This window comes from Paracoccidioides brasiliensis (assembly GCF_000150735.1).
Source record: "Paracoccidioides brasiliensis Pb18 unplaced genomic scaffold supercont2.7, whole genome shotgun sequence".
Taxonomy (NCBI): domain Eukaryota; kingdom Fungi; phylum Ascomycota; class Eurotiomycetes; order Onygenales; family Ajellomycetaceae; genus Paracoccidioides; species Paracoccidioides brasiliensis.
In genome coordinates, this window is record NW_011371364.1 from 1,413,678 (window position 1) to 1,432,592 (window position 18,915).

General features: G+C 43.9%; 6 protein-coding genes across 6 annotated transcripts; 3 read left to right on the plus strand and 3 right to left on the minus strand.

Annotated features, from left to right (window-relative positions):
* Positions 1-3,304: 3,304 nt before the first annotated feature.
* PADG_06143 (uncharacterized protein) lies at positions 3,305-5,175 on the plus strand (the record flags this gene model as incomplete). Its single annotated transcript, XM_010763065.1, has 3 exons — positions 3,305-3,488; positions 3,638-4,684; positions 4,871-5,175. The coding sequence occupies 3 exons, from the start codon at positions 3,305-3,307 to the stop codon at positions 5,173-5,175; spliced, it is 1,536 nt and encodes a 511-aa protein (XP_010761367.1).
* Positions 5,176-6,030: 855 nt separating this feature from the next.
* On the minus strand, positions 6,031-7,928 carry PADG_06144 (saccharopine dehydrogenase (NAD+, L-lysine-forming); the record flags this gene model as incomplete). The annotated part of the gene is made up of 10 exons (XM_010763066.1): positions 6,031-6,209; positions 6,290-6,347; positions 6,423-6,443; positions 6,508-6,540; positions 6,607-6,706; positions 6,777-6,884; positions 6,954-7,188; positions 7,265-7,295; positions 7,368-7,704; positions 7,876-7,928. 10 exons carry the CDS (start codon positions 7,926-7,928, stop codon positions 6,031-6,033), a joined length of 1,155 nt encoding a protein of 384 aa, XP_010761368.1.
* Positions 7,929-9,082: 1,154 nt separating this feature from the next.
* Positions 9,083-11,153, minus strand: PADG_06145 (uncharacterized protein; the record flags this gene model as incomplete). The annotated part of the gene is made up of 2 exons (XM_010763245.1): positions 9,083-10,948; positions 11,004-11,153. The coding sequence occupies 2 exons, from the start codon at positions 11,151-11,153 to the stop codon at positions 9,083-9,085; spliced, it is 2,016 nt and encodes a 671-aa protein (XP_010761547.1).
* Positions 11,154-11,660: 507 nt separating this feature from the next.
* On the plus strand, positions 11,661-11,894 carry PADG_12044 (uncharacterized protein; the record flags this gene model as incomplete). The annotated part of the gene is made up of 1 exon (XM_010763330.1): positions 11,661-11,894. One exon carries the CDS (start codon positions 11,661-11,663, stop codon positions 11,892-11,894), a length of 234 nt encoding a protein of 77 aa, XP_010761632.1.
* Positions 11,895-13,157: 1,263 nt separating this feature from the next.
* PADG_06146 (uncharacterized protein) lies at positions 13,158-13,808 on the plus strand (the record flags this gene model as incomplete). Its single annotated transcript, XM_010763067.1, has 2 exons — positions 13,158-13,491; positions 13,744-13,808. The coding sequence occupies 2 exons, from the start codon at positions 13,158-13,160 to the stop codon at positions 13,806-13,808; spliced, it is 399 nt and encodes a 132-aa protein (XP_010761369.1).
* A 1,863-nt stretch (positions 13,809-15,671) lies between these two features.
* Positions 15,672-15,998, minus strand: PADG_12045 (uncharacterized protein; the record flags this gene model as incomplete). The annotated part of the gene is made up of 1 exon (XM_010763331.1): positions 15,672-15,998. The coding sequence occupies one exon, from the start codon at positions 15,996-15,998 to the stop codon at positions 15,672-15,674; it is 327 nt and encodes a 108-aa protein (XP_010761633.1).
* Positions 15,999-18,915: the final 2,917 nt, after the last annotated feature.

Genomic DNA, 18,915 nt, shown 5'->3' on the forward strand with positions numbered 1-18,915 from the left:
GGGTAGGGGAGAAGAAGGGTATTACAAAACGGTTGAACATCTTGCAGATGGGCATCCGTGACCCATATGATGTAATAATACCCATTGATTGATTGGTAAACTTTGAGAGAAAAAGAAGAAAAAGAAGAGAGAAGAGAGAGTAGCTCCCGGTATGAACTCTATGTCCTGAGTTAAACCGGAGAGATACCCGATATCGCGATATGAGCCAGGGAACCAACCGCCCAAAACCGGGCAGTGGATAAATCGCTGATATCCTCAAAAATCTCGCATACAACCAAGTAGGAAGATACAACAATGTGTACTTGCGAGGGGGAATGCTGCCCCTTGCACATGCTCTGTACGTAGAAAACATGAGAACGGGGAATGTGAAGATGTAGCTCAGCTCAAAACCTGGGAAGTTGGGAGAGCGCGCTCTGTAGGAGCTTTATCCATGTAACGATGCGCCGAGGAAAGAGATGTAACTAACTAACTAACTAACTAATAACTAATCGTGCCGCTGCGCAACCCAACACCTCATGTGGGTGCGCCACACCAAAATGATAAAAATCTTGAATCACATCCTCATTATTGCACTCTATATTAACAACTAGTAGCTAATCTATAATAAAAAGATTATCTACATCATTCTCAGTATGTGTGCCATCTCTAAATTGATTTAATTCCTCTTCTGTCAATGGTGTGAGTGGGTTATTGTCAATTTTCATGGGATCAACTCCAAGTCTCTATCACTTTCTTATTCTGCTCTTTTTCAGCTTCATTATTCTTATGCTGTTTGATTTTTCTATTGACATCTTTAATAGTAAGGACTCTTCCTACTTGAATCTGGCAACAGATTGTTTTAGCTCTGCAGCATTTACTGATGTTGAGAAAGTTCTCTAATTCAGTGATCAATTGCTAATTAAGTTCTATGTGAATTAGACTTGCTTTGAATATCTTGTTCAAATGACATGTCAAAATGAGTGATTTCAAATCAAGAGTATCTCTAATACTTTGTATAGTGTTTTCCACAATATTAATATTATGGCGTTCCGCCTCTATTCTTCCGTCCCTTCCTATATTAGTATTCGCTCTCTATTCGCCCCTATCTAATCCACTCAGGGGCCTCAATCTTTTCTATATTTCCTATTCTATGCGATCACTCCTACCATATAGAGTGATTATAGTGTGTATATATAGCAGGGCATCCGCCCATCTTATTAAAAGAGAATCAGACATAATTTATCCTACCTATTCAATTGCTTGTACGCATCAAATATGGTGTTTTAGCTTTTAAATTATCTTTGATGAGAATAGCTGAGAGAAAATGATAGATATGTGATTTGAATCATTCTCATCTTCATAAATCTGCAGTGAAGGAGATGATGAGATTTACTGCTTAAAAGTATTAAGAAATCAGTCAGAATTTCATGAATATATATCATGTTGAGCTCATTCTGCAGCTATTGTATTAGATTTAAAAATCTACTTTCACATAGTTAAAAGATCTTGTAGAAACTGCTATTTTTCATACTTAACTATGATATGCAGTATTGTTGACTACTTTTGAATGATAATGCTTATCTTACTGAAATGATAGACTATCTAGAGATTGTAACAAATGAGTAACATGTGATAAAAATTCATATAGAATTATCTTATGAAAATTTATATATTATATAAACTCCTCAGTGATATGAGATTCATGATTATTCATTAAAAGCAATTGATGACTTTTTTTCTATCTCTTTTTTATAGTAATATTGAAATGTTTAAGCTATTCAAATTCAATCTCATTATTTATAAATTTAGTATCTGATATAGCAATTCTATAATTGCTGAGCAAATTTGTCTATGTATATTAATTCTTCAAGTGTGTTTTGAAGACCAAGATTATCCATGATGAAATGATATGATTATTTTTAAATACATATTTAATGACTGTAATTGAACCTATTGAAAAGAATGAAGAAATGATGGAATTAGCTTCTTTAAAAGCAGTTATAACTTATTCTTCACATTCTTGTCATTTTTGAAATTCAATCTTATCAAAGTTGTATGTATCACAGATGTGAAATTGATACTACTCAAATAGAATCTAAAGATATTCAAATTATATATTAATATATTCAATATCTTCAACTATTATTTTCTTTAAATTCATTGACTTCTGTTTCATTCTTCTATACTCAGATAGGTATTCAATGAATCTATAAGTTCACATCTTGCTGACTTTTGAAGAAGAGGTAGTAGAATCTATATACTGATATTTAAGCATTAAATTTATAAAATCTTCAATGTGTTTAGCTGTGAAAGAACAATTCTTTTCATCAAGCAGCTTGATTCATTGTTTAATCACATCCTTCTGACTCTCATTTAATCTCTTGTTAACTGAAATCTTTGCAGTATTCAGATTTCCTCTATTAATATACACTCAGAGCTATTGATAAGAAATCTCAAATTCTTATAACAAAAACAGTATTTTGAAATTTGAGGTATTTTGATGATAAGCAATAGCTTTTTGAATACAGTCTTCAATATTTTTATTCTTATTTGACATTGTGGTGAGTTATTAATTGATGAAGATGATGAAGATGATGAAATTGCAAGATTTTTATCATTTTGGAGTGGTTGCACCCACATGAGGTGTTGGGTTGCGCAGTGACACGATTAATTAATTAGTTAACTATGGTAGCATTAACTAGTCAGTCAACGGGGCTTAGTCAGTCACTTTCTTCTGTTCTGCTCTTTCATTTTCCCTCTTTCCTTTCCGCTGTGTGGCTGGAGATGTTCCCCTAGACACAAACAGCCTAGCTCAGTCTTAGTCATCTCCCAGTGCCAGACTGCACCGCCCGACTAACCAGCTAAATGGTTTCAAGCGCCTCAGCCCGGTTACGCCCGCGGTGGCGAACCCCCCGCGAGGCTTACATAATCCCGACCCCGCCTGCGCAGCCCAGCCGAGAAACTTCCATCGGGACTTTGGAATGGGGGGAACCATGCGTTGAGAACAATGCAACAAGCCAAACCACCCATTTCGCCATCGGGCAGCAATCGTCGACATCGATCTTCTCTCCAGGCCTTCAGCTACGGCATCCTGCTTTGACCGTTGGACGCTGCAGGACGAGAAAAAAAAAAAAAAAGAAGAGCACCAGATCGATCCTTCGCCCTCGACACAAACGCCATTCATTCCTACACTTTACTCAGATTCTCGACTCGACTCGACTCGAGGATTTACACATCTCAGAAGCTAATCTCCCACATCCTTGACGCTCTGGTGCTGTCGCAAGAATCCTCCGCTCCCGTTTTAGTGGGGAGCTAACTCGGAAACATGAGTCTCAAGGGGCTGCAGAAGAGCGTCGTGCGCGCTCCACAGACTATCAAAGCGAAGTTCAACGTCGGCGAGCACACCAAGGACGCCGTCTACATAGACGCAGACCGGAGATTTGTGGAGTTGGAGAAGGAAACGAAGAAGTTGCATGATGAATCAAAGAAGTACTTCGACGCCATCAATGGTATCCCGATTGTCACATAAAGAAATCAATGCTCCCTGGTTTTCTTTCTTTTCTTTCTTTTCTTTCTTTTTTTTTTTTTTTTTTCTTTTTTTAGATCTTTTAGGCTTCCCTTCCTGAGTTGTACCAATACTAATTCGTTTCCTCTCTAGGCATGCTGAACCACCAGATCCAATTCTCTGAGGCTATCAAAGAACTGTATAAGCCCATCTCCGGCCGAGTGTCAGATCCTGAAAGCGAAATCCCCGAAGGGAATCAAGAAGGACTGGATGCATGCGATGGATATGCGTCGATCGTTCGTGAGCTGCAAGTGACCCTGGAGCCGGAATTGGAATTGATCAATTCCCGGGTGGTTCACCCGGCCGAGGAGCTCCTGGAAATTATCAAGATCATTCGTAAAGTCGCCGTAAAACGACAACATAAACAGCTGGACTATGACCGGCACCGTGCCACGTTAAAGAAGCTGCAGGATAAGAAAGACAAGTCACTAAAGGATGAGAAAGCCCTGTACAAGGCCGAGAATGACGTCGAGCAAGCCACGGCAGACTTTAACTTCTACAACGATCTCTTGAAAAGGGAGCTCCCCCAGCTCTTCCATCTTGAAGCAGAGCTGATCAAGCCCCTCTTCCAATCCTTCTACTTCATGCAGCTCAACATCTTCTACACCCTCCACGAACAGATGCAGGGCATGAAGATCCCTTACTTCGACCTGACGTCAGATGTCGAAGAGGCTTTCGACCGAAAACGAGGCAACGTCAAGGAGAGGGCGGAGGGGCTGGCGATCGTCCACTTCAAGACCAGAAGTGGTCGTCAACAACCAGGATCCAAATTACCACCAGGCGGCAAAGATAAGCTTGCTGCGAACAGCAAGGCATACCCAACCCGCCACACTGCAGACACTTCCTCGGACACCCCGCCACCACCATACTCCGCTCACACTGCCTCTACGCTCATCGGCGGAGCGGGCTCTCTCGCTGCTGCGGCAAAGGCGAAGCCGCCGCCGCCGCCTCCGCCTAAACCAGCACGCTTCGCTGCATCATCTCCTGTGGAAACCGTGACGGCCTTGTACGACTATGAGGCGCAGGCGTATGGCGACCTCAGCTTCACGGCCGGCGACGTGATAGAGATTATAGAGCGGACCGCTAATGAGAATGAATGGTGGACGGGGAAGATCAACGGGAAGACGGGGCAGTTTCCAGGTAATGACCAACCCACCCATTCCATCCAACCCATTCCATTTCAACCCATTCCATTCCAACCATCCCATTCCATTCCCACGCCATACTTCCTCCTTGTAGAGAGATCTTTTCCCTTTTTTCCTCTTGTTTTCCCAAACAACTCTAACGAAACAATAACAAACAGGAAATTATGTCAAATTAAATTAGAAGCATCCTTCTCGACCCTTTGTTGGAGCTCCCTCCTGCTTCTTTCCGGGATGACAAACAACAACAACAACAACAGAGAAACCGAAAACGCATCATCCAACCCATCAATGCCTTCATTCTTCCATGTCAAGCCAGAGCTTACATACCTGCACACATACATACTGCATCCCGCGCGCGTTTCATACCGTATAACATTTTTTGAAGATGGGTTTTCAAAACATCACCATCCATCGCTCACCATTATCCATAGAAGGCCCCCAAATCTCCTTGCTCTCTTTTCTACTCATGCGTTGATTCCGGTGTAATTTTTCCCCCTTACCTTATCTCGCTCTTTTCCTCCTCGCCAGTGCTCATATTAGCAGCTATGCATTTTCTTCCTTCTGGACCAGCTTGTGATGCGCCATCTCCATCCCGGTTTTAGATATTTTGGTCTCTGAGAATATGTTGTTCCTGGAGGGCAGCCTTTTTTTTATTTTTATTTTTATTTTTATTTTTATTTTTTCTTTCTTTCTTTCTTTCTTTCTTTCTTTCTTTCTTTCAGCGCGCTTGCTCGAGTTTTTGGTCGTTGGGATGGGTTTGTTTTCCTGTCACTCACATTCGCGCCCCTTATCTTTTATTATTGTTAGTTTACGTATGCAACTGTACATAATGTAGCATCGTTGACATAGTCTTATTGTATATTAATAAAGTCCTTCGAGTGAACCTGGTATAGGAGATACAGTTCCTACCATTAATTCATTGAATGCAAGGAGCCTAGCTTTCTTTCCAACTGATGAGTAGCTGCTCTGCTTGATGGCTGACATTTTTGATACGACTTTCTATATTCACATTCACGGAGATAGATGTTTGATTTTGATTTTGCCAACCTTTTTGGCCAACCAATCAATGTTCCACCTCAATGCCCTGCACGTAACTCGGTTGAAAACAAGGGAAGGGGGAGGGAAATTAAAAAAAAAAAAAAAAAAAACATAAAAATAAAAAATCACTCTGCCAGAAATAGCCCTCCCGTCTACATCTATCATTCGAACACTTTTTTTTAATTTTCTTTTCCACACCACATTATCCTCATTCTCCAACTTTCCATGCTAGCTAGGGGTTGATCGTGTCAAAGAGGTCGAAAGTCAATTTCATCTCAAAAACATATTCCGCCTTTTGCACATTTACTCAGCCTTCTGCAACTCCTCGGGGAGAGCCTTGACCTTATCCCTAAACAGCTTCTCAGCACGCTGCCAGACAGGGTTTGAGTCACGGTGTCTGATCTCCTTCATGTATGGGAGGAGATCGGCGGAGAAGGCATTGGAAGACTCTGCTGGGAGGAGGCTGGGGAGATGGTCGATTGCTGAGAGATGGGGTTTTTCGAAAGTCAGTCGGGCAGAGGGGGAGAGGGAGAAAGGGGAGGATTAAGAGTGTGGGACATACAGATTACGCTTAGGGGAGGGTTGGAGAGTGGAAGAGCGACGGTTGGTTTGCCGAAAGTCTAGAGTGAGGGTTGGATTCTTGTTCTAGTGTTGTTTTCATGGGCTTAAGTTCTGGGTAGAATAAGAGGTCTTACAGTATTGATGTTGTAGATTGGCTGAAGAGCAAACGTTAGCCCTGTGGGTTTCAACGTCAAGGATGTAATGTGGATGATAACTTACTATAGGGTTATTGGGGTTTGTCGTGTCACAGCTCTATCGGCAAAGGTATGTCAGCAGCATGCCATGTCGTAAGTCGATAAAGAGGTTATCGGAACTTACGACGTCGCAAATAACGGAAAGCCTTCTGTTAGGGCTCTTCAGACTCTCCATGTCTATAAATGGCGCGATCTTCTCGCTCAAGTAGATGCAGTTTACGAATCTAACAGGGATCATCAGCAATTTAGAGAATGAGAGAACCAAATATCTGCCAATTGCGGTGCAGGACTTACACATCAGACTCCACAATCTCCTGGAACGGGCCACCCTTGGCTGTCTCCGCCATATCCCAACGCAGGATATCCTCACATCCCGCTTTGACACATGCATCAACGGCACCTCTATTCACTCTGTGTCAGCAATCTAAACCATGAAAAAAGATACCCCGCTGGATAGGGCTTTAAACGTACTTTCCACATCGTCCCAAAGCGCCAATAACGAGGATCCTCGGTCTGCGGGTCGCAATCTTCTCCCCCCGCGCAACATCATTCCGGATTTGGCTAATCATTTCCGCTTCATTAAGGTAGTATCCTCTTCCATCGGTAAACTGCTCTACGCCAGGGAGTGGAGTGCCGTCAGGGTGCTCAAGCTGCCAAACCCAGGTTTTCAGTGCAAGAGCTGCACCAGCAAAGCCGGCATGGTATCCTGACATAAATGAATTAGTCCCAGATCCACAGAGAAGAAACATATTCCCCCAAGGAATAAAACCAAGAGTGATCACCAAAAGCAGCAATCCGTCTCCCATTATCATCCTATAAATCAAATCCCATCGATTAGCCCTCCACCCCAGCACCCCCAAATTGTCCAATGATTATCAAGCTCACCTGCAAAAACTCCAGATCGTACAGCACCCCATTCCCACGACTCCATCTTCCCAACGACTTCTCCCATCCTCCTTGATTCTTGTAGCAATGCGCAAAGGTGACATGGGCGTGTCTGAGCGGGAAATCCTTCGTCTCGTCCAGCTCCTTCAGTCCCAGGATAATACTGTCAAGTGGTGCATCAACCCAGGAACCTTCGGGCACGAGCGTGGCGCCGGCCTCTTCGAACTCTGCATCGGGGAAGATTCGCTTGCGCAGGGCGGAGGTTGGAGAGCGCTCGACTTTGACGATGTAGCCGGCGTCAACGAGGGCGCGGGTGGTAGCGGGGGTTAGGGCGGATCTTTTTGAGAGAAGGGTTTAGTGATATTTGTATACGTATTGGTTGACGTATATGAACATGTATGGGGTTGGTTGCTTCAACTTTTTTATCTTTTAGGTTTATTTGATCGTTGATTCAATTGTGTCATGGGAGTGGATTGCGATTTGGAATAAATCCTAAAGACAGCCATACCTGTGCTCCAAGATCTTGTCCTCCGCACGGAGGTGAAGAGTGACGGGAGACATTGTGACAGCTGTTGTCGTGGTGAAGTAAACCTATTGCAGTTTTCCGCAAGAAATGAATGTTCTTTCACCTTGTCAAAGGGTTCCGCTCTCCACGTGACCCCTCGCCCTAACGTCTCACAATACATTGTAAAATCACTTTTCAGGTCGTTTAAAATTTTACACCAGTAAAACTACTCCCTCCTCAAAAGAAACTCATTTTTATCACTTAGTTAAGCAGTTGTTAGTTAAAGTATCATTACCCTAATATGCACATTGTACTTGAAGAAAATGAAGAAGAATGTTCTGTATGAAGATTATGAAAGCGAAAGATAAGTAGTTAATTAACAAGAGTTTGTTAATTAACAACTCCTGACCAACTGCTTGTAGACTGCTGTAAAGATTTTGATATTTATATATAACTATTTTAACAAGTTTAAGTATGAAGAGAATTGAATCCAAAAAAACTCAATAATTTCTATTTGAATAACAAAGCAGTTTTGCAAGAGTCCTTGAGATCATTGATTATTATGAAGAGAAACTTTTTATGGAAACGGTTTTACCCACTTTGATCAAACATGAGCCTGGTCACGTGGAGTACTCTTTGTTGCAGTTAAGTCATGTGATGCCAGGGATAATGGAGTAAATCCATCCAATGTTTTCAACAGACGCTGCAGAGAATTGTTGAATCCGCCAATCAAAAAGCATAATATTTATAGTGTACACGGTTCTGGTCCGAAAATGCAAGAACTCCGTAGTTGAATCCTGGTTATCCCGATGAAAGGGACATGTTTTGGCAATTGACTGTCAAGCACTCGGATGTGAAGAATGCAAGCCTGGGTAAGTTGATATCAAATATCTTTTTAGTATTGAATGTACCTATGTAGCTATTAACATGTCTACAGCAGCCCACCAGAGTTGGTGGCCGTTCAGTCATTTGTATAACTAGTTGTTACATGTATTATTAAAACAGGGATGGAAAGAAGAGACATGATGAAGACGGCAGCCAATGAATTTTTGACTACAAGTTCGAAAAATGAAAAGGACAAATCTAGGGAATGGATATATAACTCCACGACAATGAAGGCAGCTTCCGGTAAAAGGCCAGGTAGAAGAAAAACAGCAGAAGAAAGAAAAAGGAGCGAATATGCAGAAGAGGCGCGGGCCGACTTAGTACATCAACGCAGCCAGTAACTCCGGTTAATATGTAAATACATCGCGGGCTCTATCCTGAACAAGGGCACTTGAGTTGGACTGGGTGGTGAAGACGACGGAGATAACCCCATATCAGGCTCAATCAGCGTACTAGTTTTCGGCTGTCCTCTGTTAAGCCTGACATCTGCCCTGTCAATTACAACGGGACGGCTTGACTCCTCAGCGACAGGTTTTATAGGAAGTCGCCTCAGATTGCTGAGCTGTATAGTGGGATCGAAGCTGATCAAGATTATTGGCCTTCTGCCGTCTGGAGTTGACGGGTCTGTTGAATAAACAACAGACCGTTCATCGGAGGCGGCTGACACATCTCTGCATCTCCTTGAGGGGCAAAGCAGGGAAAGAAGTTCCGGCGGCGCATTTAGAGGAGGCCAAAGCTTGGTCCCACGGGATTCAAAGCGTTCATCGCTCAGTGGTATGGGTGTGTTATCGTCATCAAGCTCCGGTGGGTATAAATAACCGTTCTCGCTGATTGGGCATTTTCGTTTCCGGGAAACTATTCGAAGACGTAATTGATCTGGTACCGCTAGTGTCGGTGAGTTTGTTGAGGTGCCATCATTAACCAAATCGATAAAAGCCGATGCAGAATGGTTATACGTTCGATATTTGGTCTTGGAGAGGATAAAATCCCTTCTTGCGGGTGAAGAGATTTCCCTGTCTTCATACTCTGGATGATAGTGGAGGCGAATGCGCTTTTTGGGAGGTTCATAGTTAGGTTTGCTGCGATCATCCAGAGTTGAAGTTAAAGGATCATCAGGCAGGAAAGGGACTGGCAGATATCCAGGGAATCCGGTGCTAGGTGACCCATAAGTTTCGTGTGAATCGCTGTCAGCGCGCAAATCTTTCCTCTGACCAGTGCCATCGTTACTCTCCTCCGATGAGTCTGTTATGAAACACGAAAGGGGCTGCATGTAGTAAGTGCGCAGATTCGTACTACCACCACGATACCATTCTCTTCGACATTCTATTATCATGAGTTGATCCGTTGCCACGTCCGTTCGAAGAGAAATGTTCGTCCAAGTGTCATTGATAGGGCCTTCGCGGTGCTGCCGACGCCAGAGTCGTCGCCATTCAACCTTGTGAGGCTTTGCTGTCGGAAATCGGATACAAATATAGTAGGAAGTCCAATCGATTTCTTCGTCCTCAAACCCAGTTTCCGTCGAAATAGCGTAGAAATGGTCGTCATGAATTTCGAAACATATCGAAGTCCCGATTTCAGACCCAACAAAATTTTCGAGTTGGACAGGTCGCTCCGTCAGGGGCCGCATATTCACTAGATCCCATCCGTGAATTACCCATTCATGGTGACCATGCCCCGCAAAATAGGAATGGGTTCCATAAAATAGAACTGATCCATTATGACGGACGAATATTCTTCTCGTAGACTCGAGCCGTTTAAGGAGGAGGATTCTACCCTGTTTTCGCGTACATGTTGGCTTAACATCAATGGCAATCAGCCACGATATGCGTTCCTCGATTTCACACAGACACGCAACGATGCCGTGGCTATAATACAAAAGCGAGAATTGCACCTCTTGGCTAAAATCTGTCGACACATTGGAGCTGGCACGCCGGAGCACAGCCCCAACATTAACGACTTGTTCTTCCCGAGCAGCGCCATGCACGTCTAGCGTGCGAATCTCGCTCTTATCCAAATAACATAATACTCCTTGGTTGAATAGAAACGTCTCACTATACGCAACCAGACATGCTGAGTAAGGTTGCGCATTAGCTACTGCTTCGCGCACGTCATACACGCGCCGAAGTGCCTCGGTATAGGTGATTTGTCCCCCCGAGGCCAACCTGCCCTCTGATGTATGGGCAATATGCAACTTGAAACGTGTCAGTCCATGCTTTTAATAACCGAGGACGACCTTGAGTAGTTACCTGTGCTGCATTCCTAGCTGTCAACTCGCTTTTCAACAGAGAATAGAGATTTCGGTTGACAAAGCTCAGATTGATATAATCTTGAGGATCCAGCCGAGAGGCAATTTGATGCCATATATCAAAGGGTATAGAATTAAGGGTAGTCGGCATGACATCGACAAACAAGGGATAGCGACGAATTTTGATAAGAAAGAAGAGCAATATAACGTCACTACCCAGCACAACAATGACCCACTTGGGCCTAGCGGAGAAACCTGTTCCCGTTCAAATGAGCATAATTAGTTGATACTTGAACCCCTGATGAAACTCAAGCGTACGCCAATACCAGGGAAGCCGCTAGAACATGGGAGCTGTATGAAAAGGCAGAAAAGACAAGACAAACACCAAGTCATACCGGATCCTCGGAGAGAACAAGCGCAGTTGTGGGTTTTATATCTTACAGGCGATGAGGCTGAAATTCAGGATTAAAAAGCAATAAACGTGACTGGAACCACACAAGGCTGAGGAATAGTTAAAAGACCCCGTCGCAGGAGTAGTAGTATGAAGAGACGGAATGTCCTCGGAAGATTTTATTAACTAGTCAATTACTGCGGACATTGGTCAATCTCGAATATTCAACGCGTTCTTTTACGCCAGGATGAGGCTCCGTGAGATATTATGAGTAAGACAGGGGAGGATCAAGAGCCGCAAAGGGGACTCCGCGCATCGAGGACGACGGCAGCATCTCATCTCACCAACCATCATATCGTGATCGGCCATGGAAACCTGCTTGGACCCAACAATCGTTTAAAGTTCAGGGTCATTCTGGAGCTGGGTTATGTCCTTCCCCAGCTGTTGTTGGACCAGGGCTCGACATCACGATTGTGGCGAAGCGCAAACCAAGACAAATAGGTGTGATCAAAAGAAGTTCCACAATCCCGATCGACGGAAATGCTGCAACTTGTTCCTGGGGACCACCTTGGACACCGCTTGCTTAGGTATTCATGCGTTTTTTAAGCCGCTTCAGACTGCCAGAATGATTGGAAACTGGAATATTGCATCCCCATCCTTGCATGGGTCAAGATCCCAAGAAAGCAGGACGGTTACGATGGCGAGACGAATAATATGACTGCCTGATAACTAGTTAACGTAAACTAGTTTTCTGATTGCTCTGATTCTTAAGATCCCCATCTTGCTCCCTGCCAACTTTAGTCCAAATCCCGCGTAGATTTGGGCCTAACGAGCCATCTAAATTCAATATCACGACTCACAGCCAATAATCGATCTTGAAGAGGATGTAAGCGTCTGCCCATCGTATTTTCAGCCAACAGCCAAACTGTTGACATCATCCAATTCATAATTCCGCGCTAAACTACCGCCATTTGCATTCCAGCCAATGATCTGCAGGAAAACAGCGACCGCCGGGCCTTTATTTACGGCTTGGTCTGCTTTTTTTTTTCTATTTCTGTTAATTCCCGTGTCTCATCAATCCGAAGTTCAGGGCGTTTGGGTGCGGCTCTGCTTGCGGCTCTGCTGTGAAACCTCAGATTCAGCCCATATCCCGTAAATCGTCATCCACCATCTTCGCTTTTCCTTCTCTCCCAACCCCCCAATTTTCTTCCTTTTTTTTTTTTTTTTTATCTCATCATCCATTTAACCTGCTAACCCTAACTAGCTTCTTCGTACCCCTGGCTACCTAAACCCGCAGACATGGTATATCACGTTTTAACACCAACTCTCCACCCTTTCTTGTTCCTCCACGTTCACGGGTAACCATCTGTCATGTAGGGAGCACAGCTGTGGTACTATAGCCGAATCGAATCCGAATCAGCATGCTGCTCAAAGGTGGAAACGTTATTACAAGTGGCCGATGTCACTTTCCAGACTGCTTTTCTATCAGCCACAACTTTCCATGTTATCTTTTGTCCGCATTGGTCCGCATTGTCTACAGTCTCCGGCTTAATTCATTCCATTGTTAAAATGGCATTTGTTATGCGCTAGGATCATGTCGTTGTGTTTATACCGGCGGTGCCCCTAAAAGTCTGAATGAAGCACAAGGCTTCTCTGCTGTACCATTGATAATAGTAACTTCCTTTTTTCCATGTCAGAGAGTCTCATTTTGACCCCTCAACCCCGCATTTGTGTAATCGGGTATCTCGAAGCTTCTGCTTCGCAATGCCTCGTCATCTCCCAAGCCAGAGAACTCGCCAATGTGAGGAGACTTCAGGTAGGTTGGCATGTGACGTGCGGGGAAAGCAAGCGCCACTTCATTGCAACATCGAGCCTGTCACTGACGTTAGATCTTCCAGGTATTCGCGGAATTTCTCGTGCCAAGGCAACAGTTCAGTAACCATGTTAATTAATATGATCGCTCTCAAGATTCGAGCCACAACCTTGGAGGAGATCAATTGTTGTCAGTTCCGGAAGCTTGTGCAAAGGTCGCGAAGCATACACCATACAGCCAGCATGTGTACCCCACAGTACACTACAACCCATTCACACGCCAAAAGTGAAGAGATTCATTCGGCTTATCACTCATCACCCGAAAATCTTGTCAGGCATTTCTATTTGCTCTCCCTCATTGATCAATCTGTGCCCATTATCTGGACCTGCATGATCCCGGAAACCAGTCTTTCTACGGGAACTTATTTAACCAAAATTCCAGTGGTTCTCTTATGTGCTGTACAAGCAGACAAGTTGCCATGCAGTCCTAAATATCGATTTATTTGACTGATTCAACTCGAGCTCTATGATTTTACAGAGCCTGCCAGTGTCCAAATTATCGGCCTTGCACCTCAGGCCGACTATCATTGGCTGGTTAGCTAACAAGGTTATCTATGACTGCATGATAAAGTTCACGCCAATCCTCAACAATCTCCACCTTATGAGGCTCATTGCACGTACTTCAAATTACTCAGCTTTAACTTACTAGTTATAGTTACTTGTTTTGGCCTTACCGAGATATCGAACATTCCTAAAAGTTCCCCGATTAAGATTAGCATCGGAATCAAGTATCCGCAATCGCTTTGCTCGAAATTCTAAGTTTCCCACCAGAAGAAGCCACCATCAGATTGAACGTTTGCTTTTGGCGGGTTTAGACTCCTCTTTTAGCGCCTCCTTGGTCTCCCTCGTTGTCTCTCGCAATCCCTGTTAATAACCCAGCAACCATGTCAAAACGTCCGTGCATGCATTTAAAACTGCTCAGATAGATAGCTCTTCCGATCACTTACTACACAAAACAAACAAACACAAGGCTTGGTATCGGATCTCCCCAAAATATATCCTAGATTTGGTCCTTATAGGCTCTCGGAATCAACGGCAACACCAATGTTTCTTGCACTAACGTATCAGGCTCCTATCCAAAGGAGCAAAAAGAGAGCTACAAAGTCTCAACTTGAGATCCTATTTTGAGGTACCTACGTCTGGGCAACTATAATAATTTGGCATGGCTTCCAAAAATGTATGCACAGCCTTCCTACCCCTCCCTTTTCTTCTTTCCTTAGCCTCCTTGGTTCGCAAGAATTGTATCCTTTCAATGGGGTACACAATGCTGCCCAATGGACCACTAAGCCTTACAGCTTGGGTATATATATATGGAGGCATCCATCCGCGTCCTTCGACCCAACCTGTTGTTTGAAAATTGTCTATACCATCTGGGCAAAAGACCTGGGCGAAGGAGGAAGTATCAAGAGAACGCCAGTTGAGTCATTCTCATGTGAATTTTTAGCCTGACAAGCATGACAGGCATCTTGATGCAGCTCTAGGCAGCTTTGAACTCTGCCGTGTTTAAACCCGAATGGACCTGTATAAAAAGAGGTATTTCGGACGGAGACTGCAAGATCAATCGTCTGTAACCGAAGCCATGTCTCTCACAACCTCCCATCAAGTGGCACGCGGGATATCCAAATTGTCTTCTTCATGCATGGATATGAATTCGTTGATAACACGAGCCTGAACTATCCCAGAAAGCCATGGATGTTAACTATTCTCCCTGTCCATCCGTTACCTACCAGTCGCACCCATCTCTGTCAACTCGAAACAATTCTTACACACAGTTTCAACGGTAACTTTTAAGTTTTAGCCGCGAAATATTGCAGGAACCCTGAGTGCTTACAATTTCAAACAAGGAAAATTCCACGCCCGATCTATCTCTGAGCACTATGGCATTTCACCTTGCAGCTAATCCATGAGAATCTGTTAATGATAGGTTCAGCGGTATTCTTTCTAACTTCTTTTTTTGCACCTGAAGACTTTCTCGTGGATGACTATTTAGGGGTCTCCCGTTTCTTCTCTCTCTTCAAAACACCAAACCTAAATTATACCTTCTCCGCCCCAAAAAATCTATATGAATATGGATTACCTGCTTGTACCGTTAGAATCAGAATACCGTTCATGGTAGGAATATTCGTACGGTTTTTCTCCATTTCTTTACTGAGGGTTAACGGACCATGGTGTGACAAACAAGCTATCCCAAGGTACCTGAGTTGAGATAGAGATTTGGAGATGAACATAATTATGTTGATTAGATATGCTTCAAAGATCGACTAAAGTTGGATTGTGACCTGAACATCAAACTCGTTCCCAAAAACATTCCAACTCCTTTCAGGAGCGCGTGGTGTCTCCTGGCGAGCGGTCTTACAAATCAAACCGCGAATCCTACGGTGTTTTCTTGGATCTCTCCGTCAGCCCTCAGCTTGCCGAAACGTCTCTCATTCGAGGTCCATACGATTGTGATCTGTCCGTCCCACTCAGTCCTTCGAGGACATGGCGCATCCGACAGCAAAGCGTCAAACTTGAGAAATCGCTCATGATTTGATTCGTTTTCCTTTTATCTCCATCACCGTGTAATTCCACACAACTGTCAATGGTTTCTTCAATTCTGTACCCCTTGAACGCGAACAGATACAGAGCCGCATCAGATAGGGTGTCCGTCCTCGGATCTACATCACCAGCACAGTTTTTTGGACTCGGTCCAGCTGCTGTCTGCCCCTCTCGGACAATGATGGCAGGAAACATCACGGTACCCATGCAACTCGAGATCGTTTTCCCTGGACCACTTTCCAAAAAACATGAGCCATATGTCGTCTCCCGCAGCCCTATATGCTTGGTGCTTGTCCATTTTCACGGAGGGTAGGTCGAACTCGGTATTTATCATCAATCCTTTTAGCCGGGGGGGGGGGGGGGGGGGGGGGGGGGGGAAACGGCAGCCTGTATTGAGGAAAGTATAGGTGCTCTCTCGATACGTATTTCTAGAGGAATATCTTGTTCTTCGAAAGAATTCCGATCAGATTTTGCTTAAGGACATGGAATGAGGTGATGAAGATGACTGGCGACCGATGAACGATCCAGAGGACTTTCAAGGGCAGAGTGAAGAGATATTTATATCCATATTCCTCCTTCCCACTCCGATAAGCCTCATATTTCTATAGTCGAGGCTTGGGAGGGAACGCAAAAAGATCTTTGAAGTCAGGATTTCATAAGGTTGTTTGGCCGGTATCTGGACTCAGGTGAGTGCCCATTCCAAACCTTCTTAGTTGACGTTTCTAGGCCTCGGGTATGTGCACATAATAAGGGGGCTATGCAGGGGCACGAATGCCTTGGTGCTGCCACGGCAAACGAAAAAGCAATGATTTGAACTTGTATTTTCCTCAACATCTCCCAGCCATGGACTCATGTCTCCTCTATCGTCAAGGGAGATACGTTACATTCGGGGAGGCCGTCACCCGTCCATTCCTAAAGCTGAAGCCAAATAAAGAAGGGTAGCATCATGGACGGAAACAGACAAATAGGGATAGTTCCTCGATATCAGCCTCACCTGCAGAACCACCTTTTACGTTCAATGCCAATGATACAACCCGGACCATGGCCAAAAGCGTAGAACATCTAACTAACCATCCGCAATATACTTCCAAATTTCCTTACACCTTACATGGTAGTCGATAATGGGACTTTTTCGTAAACAGAGAAATCTCTACAAATACAGGTGATAATATAGGATGCTTTTCCGGCAGGGAGCGGGAAGAGCAAACTAATGCTGGCTGATTTTAAAATACTGGAAAAAACGCACGGGCGAAGTCCAGAAACCATGTCAGTCAGGTATTGTTTGCTTCCCATTGTCTTTTACCACAACTACCGCAACTCTTCGAGAATGATCAGTTCCCGGCTGGGTACATGCCTTCAAACACAGAGCTTGATATACATCATGAATATTAACTGTCTTGATATTATTCAGTAGCACGCGGGAAAGCGAGTCCGAAGATATCGATCTCATACAGAGGATGGACACTCCAGCTGCTGTTTGATGTCACAAGTGCATATTTTTAATTTTTAATTTTAATTTTAATTTTTATTTTTATTTTTAATTGTTATTTATTTATTTATTTTTTTTGCCTTTGTCCCGGAAGATCTTTGTCTTTCACAGTTGGAAAAATTCTAGTAAGATATCTTATTCGTGGTAAAAAAAGAAATGCAGAGTACGTGTTAAGAGGTATAAGTGTTTTTGAAAGTTATAAAGAATTGGAAGTAGAGAAGCCCGTAACCATGGGAAAAGAAATAAAGAAATTGGACCTTGAATCAAAAGGATAAAGATATCTTTGTTGGCAGACATTGGTTATGTGAGATAGATACCCTTTGCATATGCTTCAGCAAAAGTGGGTATAACTATCCTCAGGCATTATCTGATATAACTAAGCGTTAAGAGGATAAAGGCCCATCATCCCTTTTTGAATATGAAACATCTTACTGTCAACCAATCTATTTATTGCACAAGGCTAGCTACTAACTCACTCATTCGCCGATGAATCTCAGTCTACCCCACCACAAATCGAGCAACATACACCAGTAGACTGAAGCATCCCAACCCCCAATGCCAGTCAGTCAGTCTCTCCATCCATCATATCAGATTCACCATCATCATCCTTTTGCACCGTTCCCGATCAATACCAGCGCGCAAGAAAGAAAACTATGGGTTTCTACCCGGCACGGCAGACGGGGTCTGAACCTCCAGACAGAGGAGTTGCACTGGACAGAAATTCTACAAAGTGCACAAATAAATGAGACGCGATTGAATAGGGCCAGGTTCTAGAAATACCAAGGCTGAATGAAGAATCTGGTAAATAACTATAATAACTATAGGTGGGGGGGGGGGACCCATTGTGCTGAATATATTCTTCACCAGAAAGCAGGAAGGCTCCTCGTTTCAGCACACTTCCTTAATTCCGTGGAACTTCGCTGATTATATTCCCGTCCGTTTAACCGGACAATCTCATATACAGTTTTACTTGGCCCAAAGTCTCCCTTTTTTTTTTTTTTTTTTTTTTTTTTTTTTTTTTTTTTCCAAGCATTGAATAAAGCACCAACTTCTGGGTGCGGCAATACATTGACGTCATAGAGAAACCCTGGAATGGCCAACAGAGACTGTACGGTATGGTAATTGTCCCGGAAATACACTTTATCCGCACCCCCCTCGGCGTTTATCCCTACGCAAAACCCCGCGCCTGCCGACGGATGTTTCGATGTTTCGATGTTTCGATGTTTCGATGTTTTTCCCTTCCCCCCTCTGGTACGCCGGCGTAACGGAGGCAGTCAAACCTTGCTGGAAGGTTGGGTCTTCCCCCGTAGCTTGCCGCCCCAGAGGCTGGGGCCAACCCAATGGGTTCTTGCTGCTTGCGCTCTGCGGATATCAACAACCGTCTTTATAAGCGATCTTCGTCTGCCTTTTCGATTTTCTTCTCTCCACTGCGTTAAACCCATCAACCCTCTCTTACTCTTCCTCTTACTCTTACTCTTACTCTTACTCTTACTCTTACTCTTACTCTTACTCTTACTCTTCCTCTTACTCTTCCTCTTACTCTTCCTCTTACTCTTCCTCTTACTCTTCCTCCTCTTCCTTTTCCTCCCTCCCCCCCCCCCCCCCCCCCCCCCGGGGGCCAAA